The 22101-nt window shown below is 38.8% G+C and overlaps 1 protein-coding gene across 10 annotated transcripts in view; it reads right to left on the bottom strand.

The window, feature by feature from the left end:
* The window catches only part of DNAH11 (dynein axonemal heavy chain 11), a 265993-nt gene that overhangs the window by 110465 nt on the left and 133427 nt on the right, over positions 1–22101 (bottom strand). For all 10 annotated transcript variants that reach the window (XM_039862506.1, XM_039862509.1, XM_039862507.1 and 7 more), the window contains 10 exons: positions 20092–20265; positions 16096–16300; positions 13253–13418; positions 12492–12594; positions 10937–11176; positions 9297–9458; positions 8834–9027; positions 5499–5661; positions 4464–4587; positions 3883–4025 (listed from right to left, as the gene is read on the bottom strand). In XM_039862506.1, coding sequence (XP_039718440.1) covers positions 3883–4025; positions 4464–4587; positions 5499–5661; positions 8834–9027; positions 9297–9458; positions 10937–11176; positions 12492–12594; positions 13253–13418; positions 16096–16300; positions 20092–20265 — 1674 coding nt within the window. The remainder of the gene's footprint in view (positions 1–3882; positions 4026–4463; positions 4588–5498; positions 5662–8833; positions 9028–9296; positions 9459–10936; positions 11177–12491; positions 12595–13252; positions 13419–16095; positions 16301–20091; positions 20266–22101) is intronic.

Genomic DNA, 22101 nt, shown 5'->3' with positions numbered 1-22101 from the left:
AACAAAATAGAAAAGCTACTGTATACTGTACAATACAATCCAGGACTAAACATTAAAAATGTCATGAATTAATGTAAAGAAAATTTATAATATTTTCATAACCATGCAGTACGGAAATGCTTCCTAAAAAGTTTTAACATGCAAAAGCCATAGAGGAAAAATCAGACATATTTTAATACCTATAAATGTAAAACAGGTCATTGTAAAAAAAAATTAGCAGAATTACGGTGAACTTTGAGAAAATCTGGCAACGTGTAAAATGGACAAGGACATTGTAGACATTGGAATATTATCAGATTAAGAGCTCTTATAAATCAATAAAAAATTATAACAAACCAACAGGAAATTTGGCTAAGGGTATATAAATGGATAAAGGTTTTATACCAATAGATTAGAAGAAAGTACATTTGAGTTAAATAGTTCACTCTATACACCAAATTCTTGGACTCATTTGATATTTTTTTTCTGTGGGAGACTTCTAATTAAAAAGGCAGAAAGATAAAGAAAATAGGGAGATGCGGGGAAAAAATTAAATTCTCAATACGTACTTTTTATGTCATTATATACCCATAGAAAACAGTTAGGAAATATAAGAACATACTTCAGTAGTCATCTCTAGGTAATATAGCTAAATATAGTTTTTATTTTCTTCATATGGTTCTGTTTTTTTTTAATTTCTCTACAATGAACATATACTTCTTACATTATCAGAAATGGCTCTCTCAGATAGGTAGATGATAGAAAGAGAAAAAGACAGAGAGACAGGCAGACAGACAGACCTAGATAGATAGATATATAAGAAAACAAACAGATATCTCAAATCTTGAGAAAGAATCAGGGGCTGCTATGTACAACAAGTATTCTTTTCTCTATGATATCAGATGGCCAGGATGAAAGGCAAGAATGAAAGTTTTGGGGTTAACTAAAGTCAGCAGGAGAGATGAAAGTGCTAGCTGCAAGATGAGAATTACGTTAAGAAAAGATGCACATATACAAAGGTGAAGTAGAGAAGGCATTTGGCGTTATTCATTGGTTTATTTCAGGCAACCCAAGGACACACATCTGATCATCGTTAATGGGAACTGCCCAATGGGAGTCACGAGTCACATTTTGCATGCCAACAGGTACTCACTGCCCTGCATTCCAAACGGGGGCTGGCTCTGGGTGGTGAGCAGGGGTAATGGGGTGGCAACTTCACTTCATTTAGCTTGACCTGCCAGGTGTGCTCACCAAACCTTGTAACACATTTAGCTTCCCATGTTGCCCAGCTAGGAACATACACAGAGGAAGTATCAGCTGGTCAGAAATTCCGAGTATTTAGTACATGCTGGTGAACATCATAATGTATGACTCTAACATAAAGCAATCCAGAATTTGTTAAAAATTCGAAGAATTTGAGGGTAATATACATAGATTGAAGAGAAAGAAGCCGCCATATTCTAGCTAAAAGATGACCCATTCTTATGCCATATTATTTCTCCGTGGACTTTAGAGTGGTACAGATCTAGGTTCAAACCCCAATCTCACTGGCTCTGTGGCCTTAAGCTCTTCAAGACTCACATATAAAATTACAGCAGCAACCTCTACTTCATAAACTTGAAATCAGATTACAGGTGTTCAGACCTACACATGATTAACACCCTATGCTGGCCACTAACCTTTCTCATGATGCAGCAAACTAAGTGTCAAGGCCAAGAAGAATCAGGAATAGTTGAGGAAGATATTCTCTTCTTCCTTAACATTAAAAGAACAAAGCAAAACAAAAAGCCTGTCTAAGCATAGATCAAAGGAAATGCATGCAGGTAACAACTGAAGGATTTAACAATTTAAAATGTAAAACTTTTGTACATCAGTCTGTACTCTATGACTATCAATAAATTCTAGGAGAAAAACCATACAATTATCTCAATAGATGCTGAAAAGGAATTTAACAGGTAGAGACTTTCTTAACAAGATACATATCCTGAATTGAAAGCCAACGTAAGACTGAATGATGAATGTTAGAAACATCTTTGTTAATGTAAAAATCAAAATCCCCAATATTGCCATTAATTATTTAATATTCTTCTGAAGATTTACCAATGCAATAAAGGAGAAGGGCAGGTAAGTAGAATATTAGGAAAGACAGAATGTTATCTGCAGGCTATATGATATCAACTAACAGAAACTATCAGGAAGGCAATAAGGTAGCTGTTCATAAAATTAAAAATCAATAGCTTTCCTATATACAAATAATCCAACATCAGAAAACCTTATGAAAGAAATATTTCATCTACAAAAGCAAGAAAATACTTTATATAATAAAAATTAAATTCTCCGTAATATAAAATTAGCATTCAGCATGATTTCAATCAAAATTAAAAGGCAATATGTTTAAAATTTGACAAAATGATTCTGATGTTTATCTGGACATATAAACATTTGAGAACAAAGAAAAACTTGACAAGACAGAGCAATTAGATATTAGATATAAAAATGCACAATGAAACTTTAATAATTTGCATAATATGAGACTGAGAACAGTAGTAAAGAGACTTATTAGAAAAGAAAATAGAGGATCTAGACATAGACCCAATTAATATGGCTATTTGGCATATAATAAATAATAATGGTACTTCAAATCAGTAAGAAAGAAATACATGATGTTAAGATAAAAAAAGATACTTTTTTGGGAAAAAAAAATAACCTGAAACTTCTCAACTCACTCTTTACCATAGATAAAAATATATTCCAGATGTACTAAAGTTTTAGACATACAGTGTGAAAGCACACAGGTCTGGAATGACTGACTGATAGTGCTCATATTCCAAAATCTACTTCCAATTTTATTCATAAAGGCCATGTGACAAGATCAAATATTCACTTCCCCAGTGTCCCTGGCAGGTAGAGATGGCCTGTGACACACTTGCGGCCATTCGGACATCAACTTTTCGGATATCAAACTTTTAGCATGTCTCAGAATCACATGAAGACCTTGTTAAAACTGAGATTGCTGGGTCCCACTCAGAGTTTCTGATTCAAGTGGTCTAAAGTGGAACTGGAGAATCTGCATTTTAAAAAATTTCTGGGTGGTGTTGATTTTGATGCTCTGAGAAACAGACTTTGACAGTCTGTGATTTATAACATTACCACTTCAAATCTTATCATCGTACTTGTTTTTCCATTTCATAAAGAAAATTTGATCCAAATATATCACAATGGAACAGGGAGAAATCCCTGGTCTTGTTATAACCTGGCAAACATTTGTCTAATCACATTTTTGATGGGAAGAAAACTCTTTGGGAAACTGAATCGTAAATTCTGATCTTCGAACCTCAGCCTGGAATTGCTCAGTAAGATTGATGTGGAACCTGACATTGTAGGGTGGAGGAGAACCTTACAATTACTCTATACGTCCAAGCAGAGGCATATTCACGACTAATGTCACTGCCCCATCCCCTTTCCTGTGTACTTCAGGCTGAATCTTTCAGAGCCTCAGAGCCTGTTACTAACGTGACAGGTATGGAATACTAGAAGTAGTAAAGCAGTAACTTTCCTAGGACACTAACCATTTTTATACTAAGAAGCCTAAATTTTCCTTAAATTGGCATCCTGCCATGAGTTTGGAGGTGTTTCTTGTTTTGTTATGATACTCGATCTTTACGGCTGCTGTTATTGGTTATGTTCTATTCCTATCAGCTACACCAAAGCAAAGAGTAGTCTACGGAGAAAAACCTGGGGTCGAGCCTCAGATCATCTGAGTAATACACCTAAATTACTCAGCCCGAAGTGCTGACATAATTCACTTCCTGAAATTCAAACTCATGATATGAATCCCAAAATAGAACCATGTCGTAGACTCAAGAGCAGGTTTTAAATAAAACGCAAGCAAGCGCTTCTTACTTTGAGCTGTAGTCGCACTCTGGCCAAAAAGAATTGCCAACAATTTTCTCTGGAGTCCACCAGGCCCAGAGCACGCACTTCGTTGCGAATTCCAGAAATTATCTTGTCTACATCTTCATCACTGAAGAGATCCAGGATTTCTCCTGCCCTCAAAGGAATGAGTAGAATTACTAGAGGACCTCACAAATTTAAGTTTTAGATATGACCCAATGCTTGAAATGCTTTACAATACAAAGTTCTACTTAAATATAAAACAAGACTTTGAAATCGGAAATGCTATTTTTCTCTTTTTGTATTTACAAGACACACAACACATGGAGGACAAGTATGAAAAACACACCCACTAAACTTGTGCATGCAGGAATAACATTTACTTCACTGAACGCCCTTCCAAGTCACCTCACATCCATAAGCAGACTGAGAAAGCAATACACCTCAAATTAGTTGGGTTTATAGGTTTCTTCCCAAAGACTGCCCCAGCAAACATCTCAAAGACAAATTATCTCTCTTTAAAGTTCACTGAAACTACAGATAATTTGTCATTGGGGAAGATCTTTCAAGAACTGTGCTGGTTTAATCACCTGATGCCAGCAAGTCATTAATCAGCACAAGAAAGCTCTCATCTAGAACCTGGGCATCTGTCAGCAGGAACACAGTGGGCATGTTCTTGGCTCCAGTTCTGATGTACAAGTTGGCAAGATCTACCTGTAAGAAAAGGAGGCCATCATTCATGTTTTCTTAAAATGCTGACGCGACGCTGGGCTTACGCATACGAGCGAGCGCTGGCAGGAACTGAGTAGCTGTAATGTGAGAGCTGCATAGCGTTCTGTCTGTCTGTTTACATATTCTTTCCTCCCAGTGACCCCGTTATAGGGGCTAACAGCACGACATCACCACCATTTCTGGCATAGAAAGATGAGTGTCGTGTTTGTGGTTTAATGGGGCCCAGGGATAAAAACAGGCAGCTGCTGAACAACTAATTCCCTTCTAATAGAATGAAAATTAGTTCGGTGATGCCTCTGGCAAATGATGCAGTAAAAAGAAGTTTCTGCTCCTTTAAACAACTATTTCATTGAAAACACTGTTTGGTTATTTATTTGGTTTTGTTTAGTAATATTGAAATCCTGTGTTTTTTTGTTTTTTTTTTGTTTTAATTTCTGGTTTAAAATAGCACTTGCCACAAACTCTTAGTATTTGGTAAGTTCTGTTCCGATTAAAAAGCAAAAATTTATAAACACATGAGTTTCTTGATTGTTTTCATAATCTTATCCAAAACAGAAGGAATCTATTTGCACTTGTTAAGGCAGAATCTTTGTTCTCTAATGGTGTTGAATAGTAGGTGTGGTCAATGCAAAGGAAAAAACATATCTGTGTAAGCAAGTATTTAATAAAGTATTTTCTGAGCCAGGACTATAGGCTTAGAGGTTAAATACCTATAAGTATTTATAGAAATTTATTATTACTAATTTGACCATGAAGGAGCAGCAGCCGAATGTAACTAAATCCTCCCCGTGTCTGGGGAGGCCTTGGCCACATCCGAGAGACAGAGCTGACGTGGGCGCATTACCGATCTGCCAGGCTGAACGGGAGAAGGAGGGCCGATCGCCTTTACTTACCTGCAGTTCTTGGATTCCAAAGCCTTCAGTCAGAGTGATCTGGAAGACCTCGAGGCTGCACATGTAAGCTGCCAGCCGGGACAAGCTCTGCTTGCCACTGCCGCCCACTCCGATCAAGAGGGCATAACCCTGAGGGGACTGGAGGACTCGACTGATACGACACCTGGCGAGAGAAGATGCGCCCACTGCAGCATGAACCCTGGGACTATGGCTGTTTCATTTTTCAGATAGATACTCAATTCCAGTTTTTAATTCAGACCTTTCGTCTTTGTTCCTCTGCTTCCCATCAAAGATGCTGCCCGTATCTGCCTCTGCAGATACAGTTTGCTTGCCTAACAAACTGTCCTGTACTAATAACATCGTGGACTCTCTTATTACTTCATTACTCTCTACCAAAACTCAAGAAAGAAAACATGTCTAAGGCCTTTGATCTAAGCTTTGAGTTTTTTGATTAGCAAGAAAGAGCCCAACTTCATATCGGCATCCATAGCAAAGGGAGAGTGTCTTTGTGCCAGAAACCTTTGCTGTAGAAGTATGTTGGAAAGATTGGATCTGTATAGACCACCAAACATCTCACATGTGATTTACTTCATGCAGATTAAACACTTAACCTCTGTGTATGATTCTTACTTCCTTTGCACTGAAGCTTTCCCTGTGCCTCAAGCACTCTAGAAAATTGCGTGAAATCATTCCTTGTTCTATGCTATCAAAGACATTCTGAATGCTTATGCTGTTAATATTATTCCTACGCTTTATAGTTAGGAATAAGTTGGCTTTAACACAATCAAAACATGGGTTTGACTGAAGAAATATTTCATTATTGTGTTATAAATATTAAGAAAATTAACCAAATATAAGCATATGGAGGCCCAAATGCAAAACAAAAAGTATTGGACAGCATTGTATTTGCTCTGGGTTGCTTTTCTGAAATGAATTTAAACTTCAGGCCCTGAATGATCCTCCTAGATGGCTTTTAGAAAGCACTTCTTGGACAAATGAATTTGAGGTCACTTATACTAGGACCAGTGTGTGTGAGCATTTCCTGAAAACCTGCAATGACTGAAAAAGATAGGTTATTTTTACAAGCTCAGCCATCTTGTTAAATTTTACTTTACATAATCACACAACAAAACCACCCTGGGAAAAGCCGTACAATTCCTCTGGCATGAGTGAAACCCTAAGTTACAAAGCCGGGTTTTCATCTCATCTTAATGTATGCTCTGAGGTTTACAACCTCACGAGTTTCTCTAAGTGGCAAAGTCCCTTTCTACAGCCCTCAAGGACATGCTCTGAAATCATCTCTAACACTGAGGAAATCAGCTTCTAGCTCATAATCCCTGATCAAAGAACAGCCTTGCTTTTTAGGCCACTGAGAACTCCATGTTGAATGAAGGATTATCTGGGAAGGCCCCTTCCCTCTGCAGCAACAGGAGGGCTCTTTCAGCTGAGCTGTGACACTCACACACAGTGTACACTAACCCGACCAAAATCCGTGTTCCTAATATTGATTCTAACGGAAACTGTGTAATCAGAGGGTTGTGACTGCAAGGGTATCAATAAAATACTTAACATGCTTATAACTGATAACGAGGAGGCCTCTAAAGTTTGTCTTAAGACAGTTGGGCTAAATATTTTACAGAGTAATTCTCTTAAAAATTAAATTCCCCACATTTTTTCATCTATTTGGATTTCCTTCCTCACATACTTCTTTCTCTCTTGACTTGTTTTTAATCATGATTTCATTATTTTACTTTGCCCAAATGTCATTTAGGAAAAAGGCCAGGGTTATTAATTGAATGGTGTCCCTTCAAATTCATATATTGAAGTCCTAACCCCATGTATGTCTGAATATAAGCTTATTTGGGAATGGGGTCATTGTCATTGGTTCAGATATCATTCTAGAGAAGGGCGGGCCCACATCCAACACAACTGGTATCCTTATAAAAAGGAGAAATTTGGACACAGATATGCACAGAGGGAAGATGCCACGTGAGGACTGGAGTTAAGCTGCCACAAGCCAAGGAACGACCAGAAGCTAGGAGAAAATTCTGGAACAGATCCTTAGCAGCACCTTCAGAGGGAGCATGGCCTTTCTGACACCTTGATTTCAGATTTCTTGCCTCCAGAACTGTGAGACAATACATATCTGCTTTTCCAAACCACTCAGACTTGGGCATTTTATTACAGCAGCTGTAGTGCACTAATACTAGCCAGTGAGACATGATAGTGACTAGGGCAGTATGGGATGTAAGGATGCAATCCGCTTCCCATACAGCAGCAGCAACGACAAGCTGCTTAGACTATTCAACAAATCATGTCATCTCATGCTGAAATCTGTCCCACAGCTTCTCACTGAACTTGGAATATAACTGAAATGTCTTCCTCTGGTTACAAGGAAGTGCCCTTTATAGGTAAGGCCCGTTCCTGCCTCTCCATCCTTGTCATATACTTCTTTCCCCACTTTTTCTACGTGCTGCAGCCATGTTAACTCTTTTCTGAACATTCAGCCTTAGGGCCACATGAAATCTGCTCTCACCTAGAATGTTCTTCCTCCAGCTCTTTCCACACCTAGATCCTGCTTATCATTTTGACCTCGCCTTAAATGTCACCTTCTCACATAGAGACCCAGTTCCTCAGCCTAACGGCACTTTCTGATATTTTTCTGATGCTTCGTTAGGATCCTTATAAATATCCATAAGAATCACTAAAATACAAGCTCATCAAAAGAAGGGATTTTTCTGTCTTGCTTGCTGCTCTATCCCCAGTACCTAGAACAATATCTGACAGCGGGGGTGCTACAGATGGTTGCATAATCTGTGTACTGTATGAGATGTCCAGTCTAGGTGAGTAACAGACTTGTCAGCCAAGCTCTATACCAGAACGGGGCCTTTATCTAATTGTCTGCCGAGGAAACATACCCCTCTCCATTTCCTAATTTGCACAAAAGTATTGAATAGGCTGGTAAAGTTCCTGTTTAGCACTCGGCAGGCACTTAATAAACATGAAAATCAGTTTGAGTCCTTCTGGTTTCTGCCACTTATGAACTTTATATCTTTGAATGAGTCACTTATCTTCTTTCTTAAAATTCTACCTAATAGGGCTACAGGGAAATGGAATTGTGGCTGTGATGACACTTCGGAAAGATGTGTACCTATGTAAGACATTATTAAGATTGCAACATAATTAATAGAGACACTATAGTTTTATATTGTAGGGCGAATAATAGATAAGAACTGATAGTTCAGGGTGCTTAGTACGATCTATTGAAAAACAACAATCGTAGATACCTAGCCATTTTTTACTTTGTGAAAAAGGATCATGACTAGCCAACTCACACATGTTGCATGGCATCTTCAAATAAAACTAGGTGCATGGCAGCGTTCAGTTCATTGTAGTTGTCTAATGTCTCTGTAAGAATTGTCTTCAGCACCTTCCAATCCTTTACTGGCATATAACATGGATCTTCCCCACCATTAGCAAAGTGGCAATAGATGAGGGGTTGTTGAAGTAGTACATGACTGTCTACACCCTGTAGGAAGAGAAAGGAAAATATATGGTCATGTCAACCCTCCAGAATGATTCATCTAGGGGCAGAGTGGCCTGTCATGGATAAAGCTTACAGATCAATCCACAGGTACCCGGATGGAATGTTCCCAAGCACAGACCAAGTACATTCTGGAATCACAGCTGTTTGAGCAAGCTAAGCATTTGCACAATTTATTCACATCCATATCTAACTTCTGCCCCTACATAATTAATGCCAGAGCAAACAGCGACCTCTAACATTCAAACACTTACTTCGAAATATTTACAAGCAGTTTCCAGCAATTTTTTCTGAAACAAATCACAATCCTTTGTGTCTATCAGCTTATCTCCATAAACGCGAGAAGATTCATGAAGCCATAAACGTATTAAGTCATTTGAACCCTTTAAACATTCAGGAGAAGCAAATAAAATTCCCTTCAAAGCAAGAATAGGAAAAATTAAAAAGTCAGAAGTTAATGACATTCCAAGATAATATTTTCCTTTAACATTGTCTTTAACTGTGTACTGAATTTTCCAATTTATTGAGTTTAAAGAAACATAAATAGTAGTACATATACATTAGTAGTTTTGCTCCGATAAGCAACATTTAAAAAATTTATTATGATTATATTCATTTTTAGGAATGCAGCTAAAATTATTTCAAGAGTCAGCCCGGGAACTAAATACTACACCTGAGAATTTGGGTTATTAAGTTTTCCAACAGATTAATTTTCCAAAGCCGAAGTACAAACAGCTAACATGAAAATCGCAGGATAATTTTTTTTAATTTGGAAATTTTCTGATATCAGTTCATCTCTTTCATTTCACAGAGGGCGTATGTGATGCCAAAAGTAAACTGCCTGAATTCACACTTTGTGAGTACTAGCACCAAAACGTTTTGACTCCAACGCTCCCTCAACACTGCCCTTCGAAGTCTGGGAGAGGGTCAGCCTGCTCTGGACTCAGAACATCAAGGGGGTTGTAAAGAATTAGCTGCAAAAGGCTAATCTGGGAACGTCAGGTGCAGCTGACAGACGATATGAACGGTGAGTAGACAGGCCTCTCGCCCACATCAGCTACAGCCTTCCTTTCTTTTTCTTCTAAGATGGAAAATCTGCTTTTAAACAACACTTTATTGAGCACAATCTTTCAAGCAGGTGCTAGAAATATAAAGATGAAAAAGGAATGATCTGCATTCTCAGGAAGCTGTTGTCTAATGCGGTGTTATGGTTTTGAGGCAGTTGTGGAGTAATTTAGGAGAAGGTTATAAAAATACAAAGAAACAAAAGCCTCCAAATATAAATAAAGAAATCCCATGACATTTTCCACCTCTCTCGTAAAAGAACTTTAAATAGCTTTCCAACTACTTTTACTGTACAGCATAGAAAACATTAGTTGGACTTTTAAATAATTCCAGGTTTTAACTTGCCTCTTTGGAGTTCCTTTCTAAATCAAATACATACACACTGTCCTTTCACCAGGTAACCAAGGTTAAGTGTCAATGTCAAACTAAAATAATCTAGCAATTTAAGGAATTTTAACTTCTCTTGATGTGTGTCTAAAAATCGTATCACATAAATATGAAGAAAAAAGGCAAATTATCCCTCTTACTTGGCACAAAACAAAGCACTCAAATATTTACATAGAATAAATGAAACGGGGAGTCCGGGCTTCCCTGCTTCTGTTACTAAGTCTCTATGCAACCTGACAGGAAGTACTACTCTCACTGATAACACGGGAATAACAAATATGCCATACTTAGTTTATGGAGAAGTTTACGGTATAAAACGAAAGAATATACACCAAGTATGTAGCACAGTTTTAAACTAAGCTCTCTAATTGAATGCCATACTATTACTAGAATCGTTCCTCCGCCCAAGCCCAAGACTCATAACGGAGGGCCATCAAAGTACCTGGAAGATATTCGACAGGTCTCTCAGATTGAAGAGGTAGTGGAACTTAATAGCTGTGGGTAAAAAGCTCTGCGTCATCATCTGGTGGAACGCAATCGTTGCCTGAATCACCGTGGGGCCGTTCCTGAGAACTGACGGACTAAATGCTTGCTGCTGAAAATGGAAACTGAGAATTTGGCTATAGATGGTGTTGAGTGCATCCAAGGATGGAAAGTTGAATGCAAACACTGTGAAATGTCTCTGAGAAGAAAAACAAATATGAGATTTGCATAAAATAAGAATTATAATGGTACCAGATCAGCAAAAAAAAAAAAAAAAAAAATAATTTTCTGTATCCACGCCCATCGCCATTTAACTCTGTAGTGCCACCCACTCTGACTCTGGGCCTGTCTGTATGAATTGGCTGAGCCAACAGAATGAGATGGAAGTGACAATGTGACAGTCACTGTCAGAGGCTTTTGTCTTTCCACACACTCTCTTAAGGTTCTACCATTGCCATAAATTCTACAAGCCTACTAATGGATGAGAGACCCATGAAGCAGAGTCACGGTTGTCCCAATAACTCCAGCCAAAGCCACCCTAGGTTAGCTGACAGACAGTAACTCCCAGACATGTGAATGAGCCCATCCAAGATCATTAGTCACCTAGCCAACCCCCAGCTGACACCAGGTGAGTAAGCGACATTTAGTATTGTATGATGTGGTATGGATGTTGGTGGTGGTTATTATTTTTAAAGTTATATGCACACAAAAAACCTGCACATAAATATTTATAGGAGTATATAACTGCCAAAATGTGGAAACAACCAAGGCTTCCTTCGATAGGTGACTGGATCAACAAACTGGTACATCCCTACAATGATTATGATTCAGTGGTTAAAAAAAAAAAAAAAGGCAAACAAGCCATGGAAAAACACAACAGAACCTTAAATGCATATTTAAGCTAAGTGGAAGTAGCCAATCTGACAAGGCTACATACTGTATGATTCCAACTACATGACATTCTGCAAAAGGCAAAACTGTGGAGACAGTAAAAGGATCAGTGGTTGCCAGGGATTCAGCAGGGAGGGGGATGAATAGGGGGAGCACAGGGGAGTTTTAGGGCAGTGAAACTACTCTGTACGATGCTTTAGTGGTGGATACCTGTCATTATTCATTTGTCAAACCCCATAGAATATACAACACAAAGAATAAACCCTAATGTAAACTTTAGACTTCAGTTAATAACAACTTATCAAATATTGGCTCATCAACTGTAACAAATGCAGCACACTAATGCAAGGTGTTTATAATAGAGTAAAATAAGGCAGGGGGAATGAGAGAGTATATGCGAACTCTATACTTTCAGCTAAATCTGCTGAAACAGTTTGTAAACCTAAAGCTGTCTTAAAAAATAAAGTCTGTTTGATTTAAAAAAAAAAAAAAAAGCTTACATGCTTAACTAAATTCTATCAGGAGCCCTAATCTGTACTGAAAAGCACCAAGAATCAAAACCTACCATATTTCAGTATTATATTTAGGGGCCACTTGTGAGAGAGTGGTACTCAACACCCTACCTGTAGTCTAGGATTGATTGTGAAACTGCCCACCATCGGATTCATGCAGGTCACATACTGACAGTTACGGATTTCCTTAAGCATCACCTTCTGCCTGTCATACCTGAAAGAGAGAAAGCAGAACCGTAAATCCAAAAACTGAAGTTGACAGCATGACAAAATCCACCAGTTCATAAAAGGTTTCATCACCGATTGTCTCCTTTGACCTTTAAAATCACTCTGTGATGTTAAGCTTGTTAGCCTTGTCTCAGAGGTATAAAAACAAAAGCTCAGAACTGAAGGGCTACATAGCTCCTTTGATGCCAGAATCAACAACTGGAGCCGAATCAATACGTATATTACTGCTTATTGATTCTCCTGTGACTCTATTTCTGGTTAGATATTACCCACAGCAAGGCTGGGGGTTCTCCCTCTAGCTAATGGCAGAGCTCGCAGACCGCAGTGCCCAGGTATTACCAAATGGTCACATCCCAGGTCAAGCTTCTCTAAGTAATTCAGTGTGAGTTAATGTCTTAAAGAATTTAATACTTAAACTGGATAGTTTATGTTTCTAAGATATTTTTCAATCCAATTCTCCGCAAGATATAATCTATTCCATTTAAGATGATGAAAGAGAATGCCAAGTGAAGCCGAAAGATATCACAGAAAATGTTCCTCAGAAGAGAAAGAAATTGGGTTATTCTACCTTTTAAACGTTTATCAATAATTAATAATAATGATAATAATATTTCATAGAGAATAAAATATAGAGAATCACTTACCAGTGTCCATAATCAATGTGCTGACGAATCAGAGTGTGGGGCTGAACAGTGCCATATAAGTCCACTTCGGGAATATTCATGTCATCAATAAAATAAACCAATTTTTTATTTCCTCCTGGACCATAGTTACGACCAGCTTTTTTCTCTAGAGGTTTCTCAAGGATTCCTGAAACAAATAATTAGTTCTGTCCACCAGTCAGGTAAAATGTAACCTTCTGTCCTGTGTCCTTTCTTATTTTTCCTCATCTGCTGTCCATTTCATCCACTCTTCGGCTTCAACTATCACCTCTGCAGTTTAATACCAGAGCCATCTCTCTGGACACCTCCTTCCGTGTGAGGCTCTCTGGCCAACCCCCCTCCTGCTGCCAGGGCTCACCTCGCCTGTCCTTTCCTGGACAGTCAACGTCTGCAGCCTGATATCCCCTCTGAGACAAACCCGTTGCTGATCTGAGCATTTTCCTCCCCGTACCCACCACGATGCATGACTCACTGCCTGCCCAGGCACAGCCTGACCTCCGAGTCCTCCCGTGTTGCCCTTGCACGAGCATCCAAGGACAGCTCGAGACATCGGAGTGCGTAAGTATAAGATAATGTATGCAGACCCTATCTTTCATACATATTGATTTACATTCCTTCATGTGCCTATATGACTTCGTGTTGATATGTCTGAGAGAAAATCATGAGTGCAGAAAATCCTGAAGAATGTGTGTCTGAGATACAGTATCTAATTACTTGTTGAACTATAAATAGCTTGAGGATAAGGAACTGTATCATGTTGCTGTACTCCTGATGACAACCACAAGTAATGTGTTAAATAAATAAATAAATGTATGAACAAAGAAGAATATAATGAATAAATTAACAAACACCTCTTTCGAACCGTGACCTGCATTTCCAAATGCTTGCGGGGTATCAGTTTCTATCAGCCACTGGTTCCTAGATGTTTGGCCAACAGCAAATATGCCTCTTCCCCACTCAAAGGCACCTTTTCCTTTTTGCCTTCTGCGCTCCTGTTTATGGGATCGACACTCTCCTAGTCAGCCAGATACAAAGCCTCAACATAATCTGTCTCTCCTGGTCCCCGATCTGCTCGACCACAGCCTATAAATGGTTCTTCATGTCTCTCCCTGTTGGTCTCCCTCCACAATTCTAGTTCAGAGTAACATTACATTCAGCTAGTACATTACTCAGGGGGGCTGGTCTCCCCACTTCAGACTTCTCCTCCCAAAGTATAGCTTGCATCTTGTCAGTTTCTTGTTCCCCATCCATGGCTCACCGTTTCCTACCAAATGAAATACAATCTCTTCAGCTTGCATCTCAGCTCGCTCTCTCTCTCCATTTAAATTGTCCAACCACCATAGGTTGCCTAGGACTATCCCAGTTTTAGCACTAAAAATCCTAAGTCCAAGACATCTCTTCAGTCTGGCAAACTTGACAGAAGGGCATGCGATCTATAGTATAACTCCAACCCACGACTCCAGCTTTCCCCTCTACTTCTACGTCATCCCTGTGCTTCAGTCAACTTAGAGATTCAATTAATTGAATGTGTCCCACGATTTTCAATGTCATGTGTTTGCTTAAGCTGATTCTTCTATCTCAAATCCCATTTTTGCCTGCATACCACTCAAAGGTCTAAAATCCGAACTTTTTTTTAGAACAGAAAGGCTCTTTAGATTCCTCATGCTAATAGGCAATCTCTAAATCTTATTCATGCCTGTGTCCCTCTCAGGAATTAGCATGATAAACTCATACCACAGTCAAGTACTTTGTTCAACTATTGAATTACATTCCTAATCTTCCATTTACAAGTGATAAAGTGATCCCTTCTTTTGTGTCTGTGAATGAAAAACGTGTACTGGACACAATACCCAAGAAAAAGTAGATAAATAATACATATTTGCTAAAAGAAATGAACGAAATACTGCTAAGCAGCTTCATTCACAAAGACAGGGAAGAAAACTTGATTAAGAAAGATTACGGAAAAATCACTCTTAATCAAACTTGATTAAGAAAGATTACGGAAAAATCACTCTTGTCTGAGTTAATGACGTCAGTGAGTAATAAAATTTATTATTAATCTCCACTGATATTAGCTAAGAAAATACAACAACACACACTCATGCACACTCACAACACAGAAACCACATTCAGGGTAACCCGACGGGTTTAATAAACTACCGGACAGGCAGTTTTGCTGCCCCCACCCCCTACAATGTAACCCCACTATTCTGCTGGACCAAGTGACAGACCTACAAATATCAGCTCTTTATACTATTTCACTTCTACTACCAAGTCTACTTTGCTTGCCCTTCCTAACTCAGAGTGGCCAACATCAGTGTGGTCCTTTGATTACACTGATGCATTTATTCAACAGTTTAAAATTCTTCTTATCGTTCTTCTAAGACTTAATTAACAGCTCATGGCCTGTCATTTCATCAACAGTTTGAGTGAATTTTTCCTGAATCAATCCTTGACCTGAAAAGATAACCAGGGCACTCTTCCTTGAGTCTACCCTCATGTTGCTCAGGCTCCATGAAATTGATTAAAAGTAACTCAATGGCTTAGAGGCAAAGCAATGAACACTAATGATATACATTTTTACTGATGTAAATTTTTACTATTCTAAAGAGTAATAACCCAAATAAAGCCACGAGTGATATAAAAACCACAGTAATTGAACAAAGCGTAATTACCAAGAATGGTGATAAGTAAAAATCCACCTGAGACCTATACAAAATGTCTAGTCTAAAACCTAGAGAAGATGATCACCTCTTTGGGTTCCACGTGATGTCCCTGACCGTTCATGATCTCGTTTCTGGAATGTAAGCAGGAGAAATACTTACTCTGCAGAGCTGCAGAAGTTGTGTAGTAGTTGAAAGGCACGCGGGACACTACGTAATCCTCAGGGAGACTTGCCAGCGTGTCGCCTACAAAGACAGTTTTTCCCACTCCAGCATTTCCTACTAGCATCAGTGGTTGTCCTTTTTCAAGCAACAACTTGACAAAATATCTAAGACGAGTTGTCTCTGATGTGTGAACCAGAACTCTCTGGGGACAGGAGTTGGGGGGAGCCGGGAATACAATGAGAGAAAGGTCAGAGAAAGGCGTTTTGAAATTTTATATATGAACCAACATAGTTACTTTAGAATTGAGACCCAGTGAATTCTTCGTCAAAGTTGACACCAGTAGGAGATCTCAATTTTCCATTTACAATCGTCAGAGTTCAGATATCATAGCTTGAAGAGAGTCATTGGAAAGTGCCATCAAAGTGCCACAGCATAAGCCACTGATTTATATTTTCTATATTAAGTAACAGCACTCAAGGCTCCCTATTGCTGAATACTTACACTCTGCCCAACCTTGTGTTAGACACACCAGAGAAGAGAGTAAACATTTAAGAAACTGTTCACCACTCTTCAGTTGCTAACAAAACATTTGACAAGCCAAGTCACGCATAAATGAAAGTTGGTTGCAATGCTTTGGCCTAGTAAGATTAAGTGGCAAAATGATTCTGCACGATCCATACTACAGGAGTCTAGGGAAACAGTGGCTTTGAGTGGAAAAGTCACAAATCCAGAGCATATTTGAAACTTATGCGTTGTTGTTAACAAAATTTTATAACAATGTTTCTGCTTTGAAAATTGGCTATTTAGATACTATATCGATTCACAAAAAATTTGAGGTAGCTTACAGGAATATAATAAAATAAAGAATACAAATAAAAAAAATCAGTCTCAGGGAACTCAGACTAATAGATAAGATCAGGAAAAGGGGTAGCAGATGTAGATATGCCAGAAACAGAGTCCTGCACAGTAATTAAGAGAGAATTGACAATTTCTTGCATTTCCTCATGGCCACATTAAAACGAGGATAAAAAATGACTTGCAAGATTTGTATTGTTCATAAGACAAACACAAATGCTATAATGGAGAATGTTCTTCCTTACATGGACAGCATACGTTGAATACAACTGAATACTTCACAGATTATACAGAATCATGTTCATGATTATAAACATTCACTCTAGAACTTTGTTTTAATTCAATGATACCTATTAAAAGGTACCGACTGTTTTATGCTACATTAAACAGCCCTCTATATAGACCCTTTTCAAATTTGAGCTGCTTTTACAGTTTTTCCCCTCCTTTCTTGTTGCTAGTTGTCATCTTTGCTTTTTAATTTGGCTATTAGCTCTTTTCTCTACAAATTAATACCAATAATTAATACTTACTGAGAACTGAACGTGTGATAGGTACTATGCTAAGCACTATATATGCATTGTGCCACATGATACTCATAACAAATCGATAAGGAGAGTTTTGTTATTATTTTCATTTCAGAGATGTTGAAAGTAAAGCTTAGAGAACATCGATAACTTCGCCAAGGTCACTGTGAACCAGTAAGTCATAGGACTTGGATTTAAACCCACGTCTGTCCAGAGCCTCACCCCTGCCTTATCTACCACACGGAATGCACTTGAGAGCATTAATTTCTTGGTACCTCTTTTTTTCCCATATGTAAAAAGAGTAGTAACTGTCTATGACTTAGAAAGTTGTAAGGATTAAATTAGTTAATTTATGTAATGTGATGTAAAAAGGGCCTGACACAGAGGAATGTAACATTAGTACTGGCTGCTATTACTGAGTCCATATGGTTCTCTTCCAGTATGTGAAGAAGCTGTTAATCAAACTGCATTTGATACAACTGTGTGTAAAAGTCCTGATAGGTTCTCCGCTGCATAAAAGATATCCTTGATCACGTGCATCAACCTTGTGAGACCAGTTTCTGGTCTTTGGTTAGTTATGAATTCTCACCTTTCAGCCTGCTAGATAACGTTAGCTAGGAAGGTGAGGTCTGAGTAGACTGAGCAAAAACAGAGATTTCCAAATAGACGAGGCAGAGGGAGCAGACATTGTTGTTGCCTCCCAACACCTACCCATTTCTACATGGCTTCATGTCAGAGCCCCCACTGTGTCAAGTCTCGACACCTCTACCCCATAGCCATGTGCTTCAGGGGAAGCTTGGCCCAACCCCTACAGTGCTGTGATTTGTCAAACCCTGTCACCCTGGCCTGGGACTGGGTTAGGGCTGGCATGACGTCCCTGGGAACTAGATGCAGGAGGTGGTTTGCTCTGGGGCTTCTGGGAAAAGTTTCCTCACTCTGAATAAAAAGTTTCCCTCTGCAGGTAACTTCTGGGTCACTAGAGCCCTCTGGAGACTGGGAGGGATACCAGTCTTAAACTGAAACCGGCGTTAAGAGCAGAGAGGTGGGAAGATCTGAATCCTTGGTGATATCACCGAGTCACAGAATTAATCACCCTTGGAGCCATCGTACCCCTGAATTTCTTGTTTGTGAAATAATTTCCTCATGGCTAGGTGTTATTGGTTGAACTGGGTCTTCCCAAAGTTCCTATGGTGAAGCCCAAACACTCAGGACCTCAGAATGTTACTGGATTGAGAAATAGGGTCTCTAAAAGGGTGATTAAGGTAAAATGAGGTTGTTAGGGTGGGCCCTAATCCATTCTGACTGGAGTTCTTACAAGAAGAGGACACTTGGACATAGTTGGAAACAGTGTCCAGGGATGCGATGCACACAGAGAAAAGGCGATGAGAAGACACAGCAAGAGGTGGCCACCCACAAGCCAAGGAGAGAGTTCTCAGGAGAAACCAAACCTGCCATCACGTCAGCCTTGGGACCTCCAGCCTCTAGGACTATGAGATAACTCCCGATGTTCAAGCACCCAGTCTGTGGTATTTTGTTATGACTGCCCTACACAAACAGAGTAGACCCCTAATCTAATATGACTTGCTGTTCTTATAAAAAAGGGAAATTTGAATACAGAGACACAAACACAGAGACAACGCCATCGGAAGATTGGAGATATGCTGCCAAACACTAAGGAACACTGAGATGGCCAGCAAACCACCGAAAGCCAGGAGAGGGACACGGAACAGATGCTCGCTCACAGTCCTCGGAAGGAACCAATTCTGCTGACACCTTGATTTTGAACTTCTAGCCTCCAGAACCATGAGGCAGTTTCTGTTGTTTAAGCCACCTAGTTTTGTGGTACTTTGTTACAGGAGCTCCAGGAAACGAATTCATTGGGTTTTTTCATTCGACACTAGCTGCCTCCTAATTAATGCCATGGAAATCACCTATATTGTATTCATAGAGCAGTACTTGAAATAGCTCCAAAATGAATCAGAAGAACACAAGTTTGAGAAAAAAATACAATGGAAAAAAAATGGATTGAGGCAGAATAAGAAGATGATGAAAAAATAATTTGACATAAGAGAAACGTGGGAGAAGATGTGACGAAAAACAATAAAAAAAGAGATTCACTTAGATTTGTCACCTGCCATGTGGATTTGAAACACGAATTGAGGAGGTTAACTCATGGGGGGAAGGGTTAAAGGAAAGAAGTTGTATGTCAAATTGCTGTCTTTGAAATGCAGGATAAGGTCAGAAATAAGAATCACTAAACTATAGACATACATCTCTAATTTTTAATAAAATTCACAATGTTTCTAGGAAAATATAAAAAAAGCTGTTACCACAGAATTAAGTTGAAATTTTAAATAAGAGGTTGTGGTTATATAATAGTCATTTCACTAAGTGTTCCTACAACCAAAATTCTTCTCTCCCAGGAAATATGCATATGCTGACCACATCAATAATAACTGATCCACCAGTAATTTATCCATATGTATATGCTGACCATATCAACAGTAATTTATCCAACAATAATTTATCTATCTGGAAAGAAAGGATTACTAAGGAACAAGCAAAATTTCTCAAAGCACAGTGTGGCCTGAAAATTACTGTTTCACACACTTACCTGCAGAGGTATATCTGGATCCATAGTAAATTTGGGGATTTTATCAGCCCAAGGCAAGAACTTCTTAGTTTTGTGGTCCAAGTAATAATCAAAGATTGTTCCTTGGGATGGAAATTTCACTGCTTTCATCTCTTTATGCCACCACCGACTGAATTCAGCCTGATAAGCAGAAATCTAAGAATAACAAGAGAAATCCTTATTGCAGATTTAAAAGTAATTCTGAACACACACAAAGCCCCTCCCAATCCTGCTGAACACACAGTGTTTGCAGTGTATAGAATCATAATTACAAATGGGATTAAATAACTGACCCAACAAAAATAAATAACTACAAATAAGTAATAACAAGGCATGATATTAGAGAGGCAGAAAGCTATAATTGCCATTTACCCATCAGGTACAAATTTTCTGCAATAATTATTAACTTAAAAGGCAAAGTAAGGTTAGGTGAACCTTAGATTACCCCTGGGTTATTCAATTTAACAAGGAGCTGTTATGCAAATTAATATGCTAGGTACCATAAGACAGTGGGTATAAAATATTAGTGTGCTGATTTCTACCAATATTCACATCGATTGATGGTAAATGAGAAAAATAAGAACAAAAGAATACTTTTAAAAATTGGTAATGTTATTTGATTTCGATACTGCCCTTTGAGTTTCTATCCTCCCTGGACCTTTTGGGGTTAAAATAGCCATTCCTTTATAAAATTATGATAATTGATAATAAATGGCCATTTTTATAAATGCCCTTATTTAGAAAAGTAAAAAGTAACCCTATTTCATTCTTTCAAATCATTATTGAAACTTTGTTGATCTCTGAAATTCCAAATCTGGGAACCCCTGCCATGAGGGATGGAGGGACAAAGAAAGGCATGGACTTATTCTCCCAGCAGGGCACCACTGAGTGGTCTAGCTGAAAACTCCAGAGAGACAAACTCCTGTCCTCCAGAGAAAATTACAGTGGTAGGAAATAGGCTCTCTTTGCTAGAAGGTCCTTGTTTTCATATGATGATAAGTACAAGTCCTTTGCTGCTAGATTAGGGTTTGGAAAGTAGAGGAGAGAAAATGGCAAATGCGTACTAGCAACTAACAAACCCTTCTATCCACAGGATGACCTGGCAGAGTGAGTTTTCATGACCTCTAAAGACATTGTATGTATCCACTGCATTCAGCAATCTCACACTTATCTAAGACCTCAACGTCCAGCTTCTCCCAAAAAATTCTTAAACTTGCTTTTACTTTAGTGTCTTTATGTCTTTGGACTATGTATGGCCCACTTTTTGTACTGGGCTGATCACACCCATAAGTAGAGGCAGACAAGATGCCTGGAGGACAGCAGAGATGAGAGGGGAGATCAGACTTAGCAGGGAGAGCTCGCTCCACCCTCCAAACAAGCTCGTACTCCTACATACTGCCACTCATTAGTTAATGAGTTTAGGCTCATTTACGTCATTTTCAGATTGGTGGTACAGGGCATTTTAGCATCTTACAAAAGTTGGTCTTAAATCAAGCTGGTTCAGAAGGTATTACTTGTCTGGCACCATTCTCTGTAGGCAGAATACATACGACTTCTACTTTATATCAAAATTTGCTTCACTTAGCCACTACACTAGCAAATTGATTTCGGTGAGAAATTTTCGATTCGTCAATTAACTCAACCAAAATGCATTTATTCTAGAGAGCCGAAGAAAACTAATAGGGTATCTGCCCTTAAAGAGTTTATGGAGAAGATAGAGGGGAAGACACGAAGAAACATAGTGGTAGGAGAGCTTGAGCAAATAAATGCAGAAATAAATAGGTACCTTGAAAGTGAAGTTTGCTGTAAGGGAGAGCAACAGCGCTGAATCTATCTGAATTAGATGTTCAGGAAAGTCACCTTTGAGAACAGGCACAGATTAGGGAGAAGACTCCTCCAGGAAGCAGACCAAGGGCAGCATGTGCAAAGATCTTGCGGTATGACATAATTTGCTGCATTCGAGAAACTGGCCAGTGCAGCTGGGGGTGTGGG

Source organism: Pteropus medius, unplaced genomic scaffold (assembly GCF_902729225.1).
Source record: "Pteropus medius unplaced genomic scaffold, Ma_sr-lr_union100, whole genome shotgun sequence".
NCBI classification, from domain to species: domain Eukaryota; kingdom Metazoa; phylum Chordata; class Mammalia; order Chiroptera; family Pteropodidae; genus Pteropus; species Pteropus medius.
The sequence above is the reverse complement of the archived record's forward strand: the minus strand, read 5'-3'. Positions and strand labels throughout refer to the sequence as shown.